The sequence below is a fragment of the Rhinolophus sinicus genome, chromosome 6, assembly GCF_057876585.1.
Source record: "Rhinolophus sinicus isolate RSI-liver-muscle chromosome 6, RSI-T2T, whole genome shotgun sequence".
Lineage (NCBI taxonomy): Eukaryota > Metazoa > Chordata > Mammalia > Chiroptera > Rhinolophidae > Rhinolophus > Rhinolophus sinicus.
In genome coordinates this window covers 52,343,210-52,362,250 of record NC_142506.1, presented here as the reverse complement: position 1 = coordinate 52,362,250, position 19,041 = coordinate 52,343,210, and the positions used below count along the sequence as shown (strand labels likewise).

At 40.3% G+C, this 19,041-nt stretch overlaps 1 protein-coding gene across 7 annotated transcripts in view; it reads right to left on the bottom strand.

Moving 5' to 3' along the window:
• Positions 1–19,041, bottom strand: part of SDCCAG8 (SHH signaling and ciliogenesis regulator SDCCAG8) — a 211,348-nt gene that overhangs the window by 54,006 nt on the left and 138,301 nt on the right. The window contains exon 17 of one of the 7 annotated variants that reach the window (XR_002138627.3): positions 18,561–18,615. The exons of 5 other annotated variants lie outside the window; for them this stretch is intronic. Coding sequence is in view for 1 of the 2 variants with exons in the window: in XM_074316834.2 (XP_074172935.2) it covers positions 17,271–17,340 (70 nt within the window). In the remaining variant the exon portion in view is untranslated. Of the gene's footprint in view, positions 1–12,957; positions 17,341–18,560; positions 18,616–19,041 lie in introns of those variants that run through there. One more of the 7 variants, XM_074316834.2, reaches the window with a different exon arrangement.

The window sequence follows — 19,041 nt, the reverse complement described above, 5'->3', positions numbered from 1 at the left end:
AGGTCACCACGTCCTCTGGGGCCCACTCCTCTCCAAATCCATCCTTGACAGTCTCAGTGACCTCAAGTTCACCTGTGGACAACAGGTCCCATTGTTGGCAGTGTGCATGGATGCCCCGCTCCTGCCAGGAGCAGCCCTTCCTGCCTGTGAGTTAGAAAGCAGGGACTTGGGAAGCATGCCGCATATGTGTGTGTATAGAAGAAATCAAAGTGAAGATAAAAACCAGGATTGGACTAGGAGGGGTGAGGGGATGAAAGATGATTGCAGAGCCAGGGAGAAACCATTCAGGCCTCCACGCAGGGGGTCACTTTCAGTTAGAATGGCGATATGTCTCCAAACACATCCCCGCAGGGCAGTTTGTAGCCTTCATGCCTCGTAACCTTATCTGGGAAGTCTCAGATTTTTACAAGTATTTTTTAATTTATATTATTTTAATTAAAGGCAACTTAAACTTTAAAATGATTAATAATTTCTGAGACTCATAGAGGCTTTTACTATGCCAATGTGCATTCTGACTCTCCAAAGAATGGATCATTTATGCAATATGTCCCCAAACTTAAAACATCCTGCATTTCTTTTCTTAAAGACTGTTTTGTAGGACTGTTTTGAGCATTCACAGAATACGTAGGGAAAACCCACTCTTTTGGGCCACAGCGAATGCAGCAAGGATGGAAGAGGCAGTTACATAGCACATGGCTTTGGTAAAGCAGCTGTGTGCTATAATCACCATCTAGATAAATACCATGACCTACTTAAGAAAGGAAAATAGAATGGATGCTCGGACAGAAAGCAAGATAAAAGGAAAAGTGGAAGGATGATATTCACCCAATTGAGAGAGAGGATGGTTGTTCTCTGCGTGTTGATTTGTTCATTCATTATTTAGGAAGGAGAATTAAAGCATTCATTAGTGCCCTTTAAAAACCAGGCATGGGTTCTTACTCCAAGAATTTATCTAAACCTATTTTGAAACCATTTGCATTTTGAGCAGTGCAACCTCCTAAGAAAGCAATCCTTCAAGAACTTGTGCAAGGAACAGATCAGCTTCCTAAATAAAGCAGGGCTTGCAGCCCCAAGCACCTCGAACTGAGTAGAAGGTCACCCAAAAATCTATATACAAAGGGTGGTTCTTTAGACTGAGCGGTGGCCATGTCTTTGACTGCCAAGCAGCTGTGGAAAGTCTGCTTGGCATTAGAATGCTCGACTGGCCCAGCTGGAGCGTGGGGTGAGGCTGACCTTCCTAACCCAGGGAAAGAGAAAGCAAAAGGGGTACAAAGAAATGCCCTTTCTTCTGCCTCCAGGTCGGTCTCTGGTACAAAGGGAAAATGTGCACCTGGAGAACGCAGCGCATGTTCTTCTTACGAAACCAGTCGGGACGTTGTCCACCTTCATCCATCTGCCTCTAGTTGTTCCTTCCAAAGTACAGTAGAAGCTCCCCGAATGGACAGCCACGTACCCTGGTCACCTGAAAAACCAGCCCTTTCCTTTCCTCTCTGTCGTATGTACACTATGATGTCCAGGGCACATGAACTACGTACGGCCCCTGACGGCCATGCTCCAGTGCGACTGGGCACAGCTGTTCCCGCCGGTCGTGTTACATTTGCCAAAGTCAGTTGTGGTTCTTCCCAGATCTGTTGATGCTGCTTACAGAAGCATAATTAATTTTGAGTGAACTCAGAAATATGATTGTTAAAAAAAGGGTTTGCTGATTCTATGAAAACGAAATAGAATAATTTAGAAAGAGCCAACAAAGCTGAGTTGTTTTTTTCCCCGAAGTCTGTCAAATTAGGTGTGCATGAAAAAACTGGGAAAGCCCTGGCAGAAGAGCGTCACTAGAATTGTGAATCTGCATGGAGGCGCCTTCCCAAGCATCTTTATGTCCTTGCAATTTTGGTGTGGTTTACCTAGGAAAAACGACGTGGCACTCCAAATCAGGGGAGCCACACACATACAAAATATCTTGGCCCAACATATACATATCATATAGTCCTTGTTAGAATTTCCTGACCATCCAACTTCTGGCCTCGGACTTGTGGGATAAGATGGCTTCTGCTAAACATCTAATTATTTATCTGCACTTAACATTTTCCTTTTGATTATTAGTGCTGGCCTACCTCCTTACTTCTGGGAACACATAAGTTATTGGGTGGGTACAGTAGAAAACACTAGACCAGAAGTCAGAAAACCTAGATTCCAGTCATTAGCTGAACTAGTAGACTTGGAAGTCACCTTATCTCTTTGGGCATCAATTTCCTCATCTATAAAGTGACTGGGTTAGGGGTAGGAAAGGGGGTGCGTGAGGGGTAGATGATAAGAGAAGGAGCTGTACTACACAATCTTTCAGATCTCTTCTGATTCTTTAAAATGACATTCTATGTAATTCGGGTCATATAAGATAGGCAGGATTCCCTAAAACATTTATTAATTGTTGTTTGGAATATAAATATTTGAGAAAAGTATAAATTCATTCTTAACGTTAAGAATAAGTAAATTTATTTGAGAAAAGTAAAATTATTTAGAAATTTTAATTACAAAGAAGAAAACATAAAGGAATATATATATAATGATTAAAATAAGATTTAAATTACCAACATAAAATTGATCGTTGATATCCTTATAATTTGGGACTGGGAAGAAAGTCTCTAAGATGTTATATCTCAAATGTTCATGCTTTCTATAATAAAACAAACTTTTGTAAAAAAATTATTCTTATTAATTTATAGTTCCAAAGTAGATTACAAAGCTATAGATTTGGGAATAGTATGCAATATAAAATTGTTCAAATAATGTCCCGTATTAACTTTACAAATACAAAGCTACAAATAATTACTGACTGGAGAAAATAAACTACTCACAGAAACATATGCTGCCTTCTTTAAAATTTTTAGTTTTGCAACAGAATTTTTTTAACAGCAATGAGACTTGACAGAAATATGTGTTTCTAAATAAAAATAAAATTATTGGAGAGCATTGCCTAACACATTGTTTTGATGTCTTCCATTTTAACTATTAGAATGTTGCCTGAATTACTCTTTGTGCCACAAAAATTACACAACCAGACTCACATACAAAGATAAGAGATTTAAATCTAAGTACACATCATCTTTTAAAATAACCGTTTGCCACTTGTGAGTGGGAAAAGTCAGCAGTGTGATATTCGCTTTATATGCTGCCTTGGAGTCAATATCAATTTCAAGTTTGCTTTTATGATTCAGCTATTCCAAGAGTCTGAAAATATTTCATTAAAAATTAATGTGTTATTCACACAAGTGGCAAATATTGAAAATTAAGAATATAAATAAAAAATAATAAAAATAGTAAGTCTACTAATACTGAAGAGGAAGGAAGACAGGAGGGGGGAGGAGAGCATGTGAAAAGCAGAGAGATTTTAAACATCCGGTTTCTATTCTGGTCCGTTTATAGAAACAGACAGACACAGCAAGCGGAAGCCAAATATATTCTCAGGCTCCGACAGGATTTGTTTTCTATCTTGTCATTACTTTTACTATGTTCTCCCTAATAATATTTCTCCACTGATCTAGACTTCCTGATGGACAATACCAGTCTCATTCAGAGCTTACAAATGAGAGTGGTGGGGGATGCAGGCACATTCATGGAGTCCAGCTGCCTTGCGAGCCTACTCGCGGGGGTTTGAAGCTTTCCCAGGAACCCTTCAGCACAAAGGCACACAACCAAGGAAACTTCATGCCCCACCCTCTGCATCCTTCCCTAACCACTTTGAATGGTTTCCTTAGGACCCAACACACAATCCCTGGCAGAGCAATAGGTACCTGGTCAATACACAAAGGTAGAGATGAATGCACCATGCCCATTTCATTCATGATGGCACAAACGCAACAAGCTCACTCAAAGGGCAGCCCCTTTTTTCTTTCCGTAAGAGTGATTCCATGTCAAACGGCAAGCAACTACCTACCTTATTCCATCCCAACCCTTTCAATTTAAATGTCATTGAGAGAAAGTCACATTGCTAATTAAACATGCAGCCTTGGACACACACTTGCCCCTGCATCAAAATAAAACACAATAGACTTCCCCTACACCAAAGATAATGAGGCAACTATTTTGAAAATATGAAAGGTTTGTTTATGCAGGCTATAAAAACATCCCTTTGCATCAAAATAAGTGTCCTTCTTTATTGCACACTGATTATTTTCTATAGAATTTAAATTGTACATGAAATTATAATTGTGCCTTGTTTAATGTAAATTGATTGTCTCAATTATTGGGAAAGGATTTGAATTTTAATGGACTATTTTGCTGGAGATGGTCCAAGCAAATCAGCAAAAACTCTAATAGCTCTAACTGTGGAGGTACACAGCCAAACATTTATATAAATCAGGTCTCAGCATTGGTCCTAAGGTACTATAGAACAGTTAGTCAGTCTTTCTCCATGAAGAAGAAATCAGCCATTAATGTTGGAAGAGTCTGACATTGAGGCTGTAATTTGCTTTCTCTCTCTCTGAAAAAATGGGAAGATCCACGTACTAGTAGAAAGGACTTTTGTCTTCTTCTTTTTTTTTTTTTTTAATGTTCTTTCTACAGACTAGGTTGTCTGTGGAAATCAGGGCTTTACCCTGAAGGTAGAACTGACATAAAATCCAGCAGCACTGTATCACACAGGCACTAAGACACACTTGAACGTGACATCTGAATGTCTGAGGGACGGCCACCCCAGGAAGTTGGCTGCTGTCACATCCCAGCAGCAGGCCATGTAGTTACTGCTTGCCATGTCTCCTTTATATAAATCCAGTGTCTACGAAGTCAAACAAATCTCCTCCATCCTTACAATCACGGCTAGAGCAGACCTCAGCCACTTTGCTACCCAGATGGTTGCAACATTTTTATAGTGAAATTACAACCAGTGATGCCGGAAGTATAGATCACATCTGCCCCCAACAGTCGAAGGTCTTTTTCTCAGACCCTCAGCCTCAAGAAGCACTGTTGATTCAGGTGTAACAATCACCTCTGGGTATAACATGATGAAATATTGACTACACAGCCAAATTTATACCTCAGCTAAAAACCATCATAAATTTATTTTAACTGCTATCTACTTGAGATATTTTAGGAATTGAAAATGCAAGGTTTTATTCATTTCAGGCTTGAGCGAGCCTCTTTTTGCAATGGGAAACCTGCAGTATTAATCTAGACATACATACAGGTGTTAAATACAGAGTATAAATCAAGATTTGGCCGGTGAATAAGGATTTCTTCTCCTGTTCATCAACCTTTCCTGAATGAATGTCTGTAGTGCTAAAGAATCAAGCAGATTATAAGGCATTTCTTTCTATAACAAAGTTCAGAAAGGGCAATAAATTGTGACCAAGTACAGTTCTGATGGGTTTCTTCCTAAGTGCTGATCTGACTTGTATGATATAACCTTAGTGTTAAACATAGTTCAATGTCTCGATGTCCTTGAACATATTTTTTAAGAAACCAGAGTTTCCTAGCAACTAGACATTTGATTAAAAATCCATGTTTCATAATTAGTAAGCCTCAGGTTTTAGATGATATAGCCTAACAGTGTGAATTCTAATAAAAGACGACACCTAAGGCACACCACTGCACTGTAAAAGAGTATCCAGTCTGGCCACGAGTGGGTATCTCGAAATAAAGAGCCAAAGCACAGCAGCAGAACCACGGACAAAGGGAGGAAAAGTCACGTGAAAGTGATGGGAGCATCAGACAAAGAGGGAGAAGATGAAGAAGGAGCAGACGAGTATCACTGGCTGGTTAGAAAACAATTCAGCATGAACAGCACGTTTGGCATCTTAACACCCATCCACCCCCATCCCCACGTTTGCAGAAGACAGGCTGAGCTTCGCGTAGCAGCCAGAGTCAGTAATGCATCAGCTAGATGCATGTCTCCTTTCTCCTAATGCCACATTTGCCTGGCATATAAACATTAACATTTGCATTTGGTGGAAAAGAATGACTCGAAAGCCACTTCAATGCTGCTTTTCTATATTTCAACAGGATGCCTTTACAACACCTGCTTTTTAAACTGCTGCTTATTTCCCATGGTGATAAGAAGAAAATGGTTCTGCCCCTGCTCCTACACACACACAAAATACTTTGTGGGTAATAGCCATTTTTAAAATGAATGAATTTCTAGGAAGTGAAAGCCCAGAAAGTATCACTCTGTATCACAAAGATACTATCGTAAAATCAAACACTCTCTTGAATTGGTTAAACTTCAATCACCAGCAGTGTGCATATTACACAGTGGTGAAAACAATTCCTGAAATGGCTTTTTCTCCATAAATAGAGATGTTCAACTGAACGAAGGCAAACACTTTTAAAACGCATCGCTCTTCTGATGTGATCAGAAGTTATATTGTTCAAAATTCCCAAAGAAATGTCCGAAACAACATGCAATCCCATGGAAGAGTTCATTCATTATGTCCGACAGTCTAGATTTCATCTTTCCTGCCACATCAAAGAGCTATAGGAACACAATAAAGTGTGCTGCCCGCCCACAGGGCCGCCCGCTGGCTTCAGTCCCAGGTGTCCTGCCAGCCAGGCTGTGAAGTGCAGCGATTCCTCCCCGAAAGCCGCCCCCGCCCGCCCAGGCTCTCTGACAGGTAGACTGGCTGCCCTCCGAGTCAGGTGAAGACGGTCTCCCTTGGCTCCAAACCCCACAAAAGCAGCCTAAAGTTGAGTATTTCCTGAGAAAATGTGAGGTTTTTGCTGTCCTATTAGCGGAGCTTATTTAAAAGAAGACCTGCTATTTTGTGTTTTTCTTTTCCTTGGGTTTATTTTTATTTAATGATGATAAACTATTAAGTTTGAATTGCAACATAAAATGGAAGAACTTGTTATTATAACAGAAACACACATTGTTTCTTATGTGCCAGGCCGACTTTAAGCTCATTTCCGACACAGAACAACCCTAGGCAGTAAGATCTATTGTCCCCGTTTTACAGACTACGAGGCTGAGTCACCAAGAGGTGACGTCACTTGCCCAAAGCTCCACAGCTTATTCAGCGGTGAAGCTGGGATTAGAACCCAGGCAGACGGCCCCAGAAACTACATGTTCTTGACCACTATGCACCATATGCTCTATTAGTCATTATTTAAAAAAAACAAAAAACAAAAAAAACCCTCATTCAGTCTTGCTGTCACCTGGGGAGATCGCTAAGGCACATTAGCCTGAAAATCCTGTAGCAGAGAACTTGATGCTTAGAGGCCATGCTGCAAGCTAGAATGGGAAGATCTGCTGGGGAGCTTTGTGGACCGGGACCCTGGAGGCCAAGTCCCATGCTGACGGCTGACTTGCTGGGGACACTCAGGGGCGCCGTGGCACTGTGGTTAAAGCGTGGGCTCCAGCCTAAGACAACCCTGCATTGCTGGACCGGTGAAGCTGCATATTAGCTATGTGATCACAGGCAAGTCACGTGGCCTCAGGGCCTCAGTTTCCCCTCTAAAAATAGGAGACAAGAATACTGTTCTCAATAGAATTGATCGAATGGCCTCTCTGCCGTGGATTCTTCACTTACAGAACTGCAGTCGTGTGTTAGAGGTCACGAAGTTCTACCTCCCTAACAAATACTGTGGTTCCACGATGCGATGATTGTAAGACAGTGGATTATAACACTAATACTGCACTGTATTGATAGAGTGCTTCTGTTTTCCCCCCATTTTTCACACCTATGACATGACCTGATCTTCGTAACCATTCTACTTGGTATTTAACTCCATTTTATGGAGAAGGAAAGGGAGGCGGAGTTCATCTGGCCTGTCCAAAATCATATGTTGGCAAGCGATGAGGTTGGGCCATAAACACTAGCCTGTGCTCTTTCCTTATTGTAATTTGCTATATTTCCACAGAAGACATTCCCACGTGCAATAAACTTACAATATAAATGGAGAAAGTGAAAAAATATGAACAAAACAGAAATACATACAAATTGCTCCAAGATCCTAGGGAGAATGGAATAGCTTTCTCTGAGTGGGTCGTGTCAGGAAGCCTGTACTAAAGGGGGGGTCTCAGGCATCCAAAGAGAGGGAAGCACCCAGGCTTGCTTGAAGAGGGAAAGAAGCCAAGGTAGAGATTCCAGGAGGAGAATAAAAAAAATGACAGATATTTAACCAAAGACACACTTGTACGAATGCTCGTAATTGATGGCTCTGGAAGGGAAGAGAGGCAAACCAGTGGAGAGAATAGGGACACACATAATGAAGACCCTCTCAGGAGCCGGCCTTGAGGCTGACATTATTAATCGTTTATCCATGAAAGGTGTCAGATTCTCTCAGTGCCATCCTCTCCCGCCCTCAATCCCTTGCTGCTACTGTTGAGCTCACTGACTGCATGGTGGCCAGCTTCGTCCTGCCACCTGAGGCTTGGGCTCCTCCTGCCACTTGGAATCCAATGATAGGGCAAGCTCTAGATTTTAGGATATGGCTTCTGAAGCAGCTGCTAAAGGATTGGTTAGTTTAATATGGAGTGCAGGGGAATTGTCTCCCACAGGGAGAATTTTGGACCCATGAGAGATGTGAGATAGAAGTTGGGCAGATCAGTTTCCTCTCCTTTCCTCCCTCCAGGGAGCTATCTGGAGGCACAAGTTCCCTGTACAGCCCATCCAGAAACGACCTGTGTGGTTGGATTCCTGGTCCTGATCACGGAGCAGTCGCCAGTATGGTGACACATTGCCTTACACTGTTTTCCATTCTGCCATGCCTCACATTCCTTTCCCGCACGCTCACTGCCCTGTTTCTATATCTAAAAACTGATATAGAAAGATACACATCAGAGGAACAAGTCACGGAAATGGAAGTCGTCTGATAAGGCAAGCAAAATGACTGGTGAAAAAGTGAATACACCCAGAAATCAGAACCAAACTTGAAGTTAAAGATGGGAAGTAGTAAGCAGAAAGCTACCGGGGTGGGGCGGGGGGCGGGGCACTCTGACTCACCATGTACGAGACAAACGGCATGGTGTTTAAAAGGCTAAGATCACAGAAATGTGTCCCTTCACTTACAGTCCTTCAGAGGTTCTCTTCTCACAGTGCTCAGAATACGACCCAAACATTTTTACACGATTCAAGAGAAAGACTCTTCCAGCTCTAATTTCTGAGAGTTCCACTTCCTCTTCGGAGGTAGGAAGCCACAGAAGAAGAATATTCTCAACCTTACAATGAGAAAAAAGTCAGCTAATCAACAAGGCCATAATTTTTCTTGTACCAAAGAGAGCTGAGGGTAGAAAACCACCAGGTGAACAAAATTCCAGAAAATGAGACACCCCTGAGGAGAGACAGAAACACTTGAGCCACTGTACCTTTGGCAGAACGTAGAGGAGAGAAATGGCCATTAGAAAAGTAGGGAAGAAGAAAGCAGGCAGTTTTAACGGATTCTTAGAATGTGGGCCAGTTTGACAGTCTGGAATCCCTGGAAGCCTCTGACACAGGAGGATGAGCGAGTTTACCCTCATTCTTAAGCACCTCCCACTGGCTTCCTTCCAATGGATGCTCAAGAGAAAGACTGGGGGCCAGAGAGGAGACAGGAGAGTCACCCCCCCACACCGCTCGCCACCAGGTGATGCAGGAGCACAAAACCCTGCCCACTTATTCAACTCTCCTTTTTCATAGGAAGCAAAAGCCTCAAGCTTCTGGAGGAGGGGTGAGAACCTTCCTAGGAAAGCGCTCACTGCCTTTGGGGGAGGTTCGAGGTAAAGCTATCTCTTCCAGGAGGATGGGTGGAAACCTCTGGTGCCTGGCCCTGGGAACAGGTGAACTTTCACGGAGGGAGGAGTGGGAGCAAAATCTATCAGTGATGTGATGGGCAATGTTTGAAAACCAGCTCTCGGGAGAAAGAAGTCCTGACTCATAGTGTCTGTCAATTTTTTGTGTGCGATGGAAACAGTTTTACTATGGCCAATGTAAAGCTCCCAACATGATGTCAAATGGCTCACACATTTCTAAAATTTTAATAATCAGCTCCAGTACACAATTGCATCTGACCCTGAGGGAGCAGCAGGAAATCCCATCTCTATCATAAGGCAAGATGGGAGGCTAGAAATAATAATAATAATAATAATAATAATAATAATAATAAACAGCATCAGAAATAAAGAATTCCTTTGATGGGCTTATTGGCAGAATACATTCAACAGAGGGGGCAAAATCATTAAATTTAAAGGTTGGCCAATAAAAATTATCCAAATTGAAACACAAAGAAGAGAGAAAGGAGTTGGAGTGGGGAGTAGGGGGTCCAGGGAGAGAAAGGACTAGAACAGTGCATCTAAGGACTGGGGGACAACATCAAATGATCTAACCAATGTGTAATTGGAGTCTCAGGAGGAGAGAAAGTGAACGGCAAGATCCAGCTCCCGCCTCTGCCCCATCTGCTGTCAGTCTCCCTATATATTTTAAAGCCACAGTGTCAGTTCTCGAACAGACCATGGTCTCCTTGACCCCCAGGACCTTCAAATATGTATTCCTTTTTCTCTGTTAAGATTATTTCTACTTCTTTTCAGGATTCAGTTAAGTATTACTTCTGTAAGGAATTGTTATCTATCCCTCCAAACCTGGGGTGGGGGACCTGCCAGTCTGGGATACCCCGAAAGCATCCCATGTGTACTCTTACCACAGCATGTCACCCCTGTGATTGCTGTGTCCCCGCCCTCCACAATACTCAACGCTTAGTAACTGTTAGTAATTATAGGAATATACGAATAAGCTACAAAACAGAGCATGAGCTAGGAAGGAACCTGGTTTACATGTTCACATTTAACATGCAAGGTTTAAAATTACAGAATCTAAAGCAAAACAACAAACATGACTGCAAAAATGAAACACAAACCCTGTTTAACTTAAAAGCACTAAAGTATAATTTAAATCGTAAGAGTTAGAATAATGAAAATGCTAATCAGAAGTCCTCCATCCACCTAAAACATAAAACCAGAGAGAGAAATTTAGCTGCAAAGAGTGCACTGACGCAAAGAGGTTTTCACTAGATATATGGGAGGAATTTTAAAGGGCTTTTAAACATGGAAATACACTTTTTGTCCTCTAAAAGAAGAACAGAAAGTTACCTGCTCTGTCTTTTTAGCAAAAGTTCAGTCCAAAGATACACAATCCATGCCCACAGCCCCTGTGGTCCTCCGCACAATTCCAACATTGGTTTAGCACTTAATTTTAATTGAATATTTTCCCTCATCCATAATTGTGGAGAAACAAAAAATAACAAACATTATAAAAATATTAAAACTGGCTGGGTATAGATGGTTTGTCAGAATATTTGCTTTCAAAAAGGCATTAGCTTCTTTCCGAGTATCTTATGTTTTTTTAGTTTTCTTCTGTTTTAATTTTTAAACGCTATAACATTTTCCCTCCAAGGAACAGAAGTTAAAATCTGTTAGCCATTTTTTTTCCCATTTCTAAAGAAAAAGCCTAATAGGTAAAGTTACAATTGGGAATTACAAAAGAGCACTCCTCACTCCCAAGTCTGCTGCTGAAAATGATTTTCTTTTTTTTTTTTTAAACAACTAGGTAAACGTATCCCTCTTGAAATTTTATTTGGGGCTCCTATTGGAAACTTTAGACATTGAACACAGGACACACACAAACACACACACATTCACATATTCACAACACTTAGAATTTATCACAGGCATATCCTAAGTATGGTCCAAAACATTGTTTGATAAACCAGTTGTTGAAAATTCAGAAGGCATTTTCCCTGAGAAATAACATTATGTAAACACGGTATTTTGTTCTACAGACCAGCTCACAAGAGCCAATTTAACCCAAAATGTCCATAAACTACTTCTGGAAGTTCCTGGAGTCTAGAACAGAGCCTGGCATGTGCTAAGGGCCTGGTCAATATGTTAGATGAAGGAAGTTGAATGAATAGTAGCGTAAAACATTTGTTGAGCACTAAGGCTGTGCCAGATACTATTCTAACAACTTTTCATGGATTATTTTAGGCAATTATCAGAATCCTACAAGGTAGCATTTTTCAGATAAAAAAAGTGAAGTGAAGGAGATGAAATCTGAGATTTAGGGAGTTTGCTCGCGACCACACGATTAGAAGTAGTAAACTGAGGAAAACCCAGAGAACCTGGGTCTAACTGCGTGGTCTTAACTACTATACACCCTGTCTTTCTACTTTCAGTTTTAGGTCTTAAAAGCAGAGGAACAGAACCTGAAAGGAGCTTAAAGAATGTAAGTTCCATAAGGGTAGGGATATCTGCTTCTGCTTCAGTGGTCAACCCCGAGCAAGCACTTCAGTGACATATCACACTCGATACACATTTGATCAATAGGTGAATGGAGTCTTTTTCCTTTTCCTGGGTATTGGGCTGGTTTATCATAGGAAAAAGTGTGAATTATATTAAAATGTCTCTGGCATTTTCCTAACTCTCTTTTGTTGGGTACCTTTCCCATTTAATCTTTTCCTAAGGAAATCAATTATGATAGTGCCTGCCTTGTTCCAACTATGGTAACTGCACAAGATGCTTTAAATAATGTATTATCCACTCTCAGACCAAAATCCTAACTTCTCCGTTTGGCAAACCTCCTCTGTTATGGGGAGGAAAGCAATCTGACTTCAGGTCTTCCCAATACGGGATAATTGAACATGGCTTCCAGTCCTGTTAGGGATTTGTCAATAATCATTGGAATAAGTGGATTTTAAGACTACTTGTTAATCCCAATTAGCTTATAATTTTGGCATAATATGGGGGAAAGCATCAGTTTTCTAAGCTCTTCTGGTTTTCATAGCTTCCAACTCTGCACGATAGCTGCAGATGACCCTTAGGCCCTTCAGGGGCAGCCGCCTACCCGATCCACACACGTCCTCGACCCAGTGAAAAGAAAGCTAGTGACAGCAAAGAAACATTTCAAAATAAACAAGCTTCAGTGAGCTTCTTTCTTAGCAACATATGGATTACTTATCGTTTTCTATGGTTTGGTATTATAAAATAATGGCACACAAATATAAAATAACACAGCAATTTTACTTTTAATAGTATGTTGTCAGTTACTTGAAAACACAGAGTCTCAAGCAGCACATCACCAAAGGAGTGATTCTCTAAAATAAACTGATGGGAGGCAGAGATGAGAGGTGGGGATTATACACACATTTGCTTTAGCAAGAGACGCAGAAGATTCACGTCTGAATCACAATTCTTAGAGGACTTGAAACATAATTACTGAGGAACCAATACACGGCTGATGCAAGTATGTGAGACTTTACTGGAGGAGGTTAACAAAACTCCGAACAAACAAAAGCAATTACCATGAAGCTAAATTAAGAGCAATTTGTAATGAAAAGCAAGAACAGCAGCCTTTGAAAACCAAGATGACCTCAGCACAACACTGATAATGCAGTAATAACTAAATGTCCTTCCCCCAAACCATCAGAAGTCAAATGATCAGAGCTCGTGCAGTATGACAGGAGCTCTGCAAGCTACGGAGGCAGCCAGGGAACAATGCATTCTCAGGTTCCTACGGAGGGATGTCTTAGTTGCGTCCAAGTTTTGGCAATTATGAACAGAGTTCCACAGACATCCGTGTGCAGGTTTGGGGTGGACAAAAGTTTTTTAACACTTTTGGGTAAAAAGTGTTAAAAAGTGTTGGAGTGCAACTGCTGGATCGCATATTTAGTTTTGTACAATAAGAAGTCACCAAACTGTCTTCCAAAGTGACTGTACCATTTTGTGTCCCCACCGGTAATCAAAGAGATCAGGCCTTAGGTGTTGTATCGAAAATGTCACTGCCATATCCAAGTTATCTTCCAGGAGGGTATAGTTTTGTGTTTTATATTTAGGTCTGTGATCCATTTTGAGTTAATTCTTGTGTAAGATGCAAGATCTTGTCTAGATGGTTCTATTTTTGCGCGTGGATATCTGATTGTTTCAAAACCATTTGTTGAAAGACTATCTTTGCTCTATTATATTGACTTTGCTCCTCAATCCAAGAGCAGTTTATGATATTTATGGGTCTGTTTCTGGCCTCTCAATTCTATTTCATTGATCTGTTTGTACTTTCTCAAATACCACACTGTCTTCATTACTGCAACTTTGTAGTAAGTATTGAAGTCAGGCAGGCTGCGTCCTCCAATTTTGTTCTTTATTATATGGAAATTGTATTGGTTATTCTGGGTTTTTTTCCTCTCCGTATAAACTTTAGAATCAGTTTGTCAATATTCACAAAATAACTTGCTGGGATTTTGATTGGGATTGTCTTAAATCTATAGATCAAACTGGGAAGAACTGACACATTGACAAAATTGAGTCCTCTTGTTCATGAACATGGGACATCTCTCCATTTATTTAGTTGTCCTTTGATGTATTTCATCAGCTTTATAGTTTCCCTCATATAACTGTTATATATATTTTGTTAGATTTATACTTAGGTATTTCATTTTGGGGAGTGCTAATGTAAATGGTGCTGTATTTTTAATTTCAAATTCCACCTGTTCATTGCTGCTATACATGAAAGCGAACGATTCTTGTATATTAACCTGACATCCTGCAACCCTGCTATAATTATTATATTACTATTCCAGGAGTTTTATGTTAATTCTTTCAGATTTTCTACAGAGGTGATCATGTCATCTGCGGACAAAGACAGTTTCCTCCCCAATCTGTATATCTTTCCTTTCCTTATTGCATTGGTTAGAACGTCCAGTATAATGTTAAAAATGAGTGGTGAGAGGGGACATCCTGGACTTGTACCTGATCATTGTGAGAAAGCTTTGAGTTTCTCACCAGTGTGTGATGTCAGCTACCGGTTTTTTGTAGATACGCTTTATCATGTTGAGGAAGTTTCCCTCTATTTTCAATTCACTGAGAGGTTTTATCACGAATGGGTTTTGGATTTTGTCAAATGCTTTTTCTGCGTCTATTGATATGATCATGTGATTTTTCTTTTTTAGCCTGTTGATGTGATGGATTACATTAATTGATTTTCGAATGTTGAACCAGCCTTGGATACCTGGGATAAATCCTACACGCTTATGGTATACACTTCTTTTAGAATACTGTTGGACTCTATTTGCCAGTATTTTGTCTTTTGTTTTTAAATGATGAAATAAAGGCTAAGATTTCAGGCTTCTATTTTCAAGTACTTTTCTGAAAACAGTGAGTGGTCTTAATTCCCCCAAAATGAAATCTCAAATTGGATAAGAGTCAATGCTATATTTCCTATTTTGACATTTGTCTTCGAGGAATAAAATTTCTATTAGAAAAATACAACGTACAGATTTGGTAAAGATCATCCTGAGGCTACTTCATAGAAGGCTTATCAATTTTTAACTCACAGTTTGTTACCTTTCAATCAGCAGCTTTATGTCTTTGGTCAATGGTTTTGATGTATGTAATTTAGACAATACATTAATATAAGAAAGAAAAAGAAAACTGTGTGACACTGTATAACTGACCAAACAACCAGAATGGTTGGGTTGGTGACACTGCACTTGACCCCATGAGAGCACAGGAGGGTGCTCAGTGGGTTTCCACGGGTTCTAGGGCCGGTTCCCTCTTGCATACACTATAGCGCTCCCACATGGCTCTACCTCTGGGGGAAATATATGAATCAAGACTCATTTTAAAACATAACTAGAAACACGCCATTGCTATCTTTATCATGAATTTCCTGGACTGCCTCTGTAGACACTAGGAGTTCCAAACCACCAGCTGGAAAATGTAATTTTCCTGACTTTATAACTTTAATGGTCTCGACAATCAGAATTTAATACATTCACTTCCACTCCAGCTTAAAACATAAAATTATCTGTTCCAAAATGTTCCTCCCAATCCATCCTCCAACCACCAGTTGGCTGGTTTAGCTCTCTTGCTCTGCCTTGCTTTCCTTTCCCTTGCAGCGGAATCTCATGAAAAAGTGGTTTAAATTTGCTATTTGTTTTTTGACTCATACTTTTCAATCCACTCTAATATGGTTTCTGCACTTAATCTTCAACAAAAATACTTTTGTTAACACAAGTGATGTTCATGTCATTAAGCCCATTGAATACTTTTCAGCCTTACTTCATCTCTCAGCAGCGATTGGTTGATCCCTTCCTCTCACCTGAAGCATTTCCATCTTTTGGCCCACATGATAACATGCTCTTCCAGTCCCTGCTTATTTCTCAGGTTACTTGTCCCAATCTCTTTTGCCAACCTCTTCTTTACCTTTAAAAATATTAGTGTTCTTTTGGATTCAGTAAGCTCTTCTCCCTTTATTTTTTCTCTCGGTGACCTCATTTACTCACAAGGTTTCAAACATCCTCTATAAGCTAAGGGAGATTTCTATCTCTAGCCCAGACATTTCTCCTAAGCATGGGGCATTATGTCCACCTGCTTATTCAACATTTCCATTTGTACAATGCATTTGAACATGGCCAAAACTTAACACTTGGTCTTATCCCAAACCCAGACCACCTCAACCACAAACCTGCTTCTTTTGAGCCTTCTCTCAGTTCTCAGTAAGGGGCACCATTAGGCATCCATGGCTCATGTCAGAAATATGGGCGTTACCCTTAATATGCCTGCCCCCTTTCTCTACCCAGTGCAGTCAATCAATTATTAAGTCCTGCTGAATATACCTCCTAAATGTTTCACCAATCTGGTTACTTTTCTCTGCATCACCATTATCATCACTACAAGTCTTAGCCATCATCGTCGTTTGGTAACTGCTCCCGTAGCTCCCCAACTGGTCTTGTGTAAACACTACGGCTCTGTCTCCATCCTTTATCTACTCTGAAGCTGGAATGCTATTTTTAAAATGCAAATTTAACCACATCATTCTCCTTCATTTTTTAAAAAAACCCTTTTAATTCCTTTCCTTTGGTAACAGGATAAAGTAAAAGGTCTGTAATGAAAACGTAAAGGCCCTGCCTTTAGGTCTGGTCCTTCCCCCCTCCCCCCTCCCCAACTACATCACATGCCATTCTATCCCTTACTCCTTAGGTCAAACACAGTTTCCTTCCTTCTTCAAAAGGACCAGCTCAGGACCTTCAATTTTATAGTTTTCCTTTCTCTAGAACAGGAGCTGGCAAACGTTTTTAGCACAGGGCCAGATAGTAAATACTTTAGACTTGTGGGCCAATAGGTCTCAGTCTCTGACTCAGCTACCCAACTCTGACATTGTGGTGTGAAAGCAGCCACAGACAACGTGTAAATGAAAGAGCATACAAAAGGGGCTGTGGGCTGGGGGCACAGTGTGCCAGCGCCAAGGCTAATGGTCCCTACCTGGTCCTCGCTGACGCATTCATTTCCAATGTTATTGTCTCAACGAAACTCTTCCTGGTCAGGTACGTCCCCGTCTTAAACGTGCTCGCACCACAACGTGTATTTCTCCTTCATAGAACTGATCATTACTGCAATTAATCAGGTATTTGTGAAATTCTTTTGTCAATATCCATCTTCCCTACGAGGCTGGAAGCTCCATTAGACTAGAAATTATATTTACTTTGCTATTTTATTCCCAGCATGTGGTGAGGAACATGACACATAGTAGCAATCAATAAATATTTATTGAATGAATGAATGATTAATTTGCTATCTGACCTTCAGTTGGCAACTTTATCTTTCTGAGCCTTAGTTTTCCATCTGGAAATGGAAATGACAACAACAGCTACTTTCCAGGTTTGTTTCAAAGTGAGACAACATGAATGACTGTATTTTGTGAACTCTAAAGCAATGTACACACGTAAGACAGGAAATATTAGAAGTGTGTCTTGGTTGCCTAGTATAGGGGCAAATTATAGCCCGAGGGCCAAATTCTGTGGCTTGTTTTGTTGGCCCTCTAGGGAAGAATGGTTTCTGCTTTTTTAAAGGATTGTAAAAAACAAAGACAAAAACACAACAAAAAAGACCGTGTGTAACAGAGACCATGTGTGGCCCACAAAGACTGAAATATTTTGCTCTCTGGTCCTTTACAGGAAAAGTTTGCTGACCTCTGGCTTGTCGGGGCTTAAGTAAATATTTTAAAGAGTGAATAAATGAATAATTCTTACTCTGCAAATATACACAAATTTTTGTATTTTGGTGACTGAAAAGCAGTGCCATTTTCTGACTTCCTTTCTTCTAATCAACAGAGCAAGTGATCAATGTTGTAAAAATCCCCCCATGACCCCAAGACTCTTTATGTTTACTTTAAATTAAAACATAAGAAATGAAAGGAGTCTATACACATTTGCATTTTCCCTCATTTATATCAACAATTGTTTTTGAAACAGAGAAGGCATGGGTGTCTGGGGAAAGGGACAGGATGGGGAGCTGGAGGCCAACCACACCATCTCCTCTGGAAGGCTGACTGCTGCTACGGATGCGATTGCGGTGCGGAAGTCTGAATCTACCGAAACCAATTCATTGTGTGGTGTAAAATACTGAACTATTTTTCCTGGGGAATCCATCATTACACAGGAATTAGAAATTACACATTTATAATAGGAAATAACAAAGGGCTGTGTTTATTACCAAAAAAACACAAAAAAACAAACAACAACAACAACAAAAAACAAAAACAAAAAAACTGCACACACACAAAAAAAGGAATTTGGAGTCAAAAGATTTAAGTTTGAACTCTACCACTTACTCAATCTGCCACTTTGAGCAAATCCATTAGTCTCTCTGAACTTGAGTTTCTTCATCTAGAAAAAGAGAATACATATCATCCATGCCACGTGTTTTACATATATTATATTTGGTCTTTATATCAAACCGCTAAGTAGATATTATTAGTCCCAATATATAGATGAAAAAAACTGATGCTCAGAGAGGTCATGTAACTTGCTCAAAGCAACACCACTAGGAAGAACCAGAAAGATTGGCGCCAAATCCTGACTCCAGCAATACAACCTAATGAAAATATTTAACCTTCTTAGGCCTACTACATGTTTTATCTTACAAAAAGCATATAAGACCTAATTTCTAGAAAAGAAGTGTTGAAATTCCTCCATATTACATGATCAACTTACACCCGAAAGGTGGGTGGTTTTCCTACAGTTTTCTCTATCAAATCTAATTATATATCTTTTAGAGACTCGTAAAGAGGGGATGTGCTCTCCTCTCAGAGT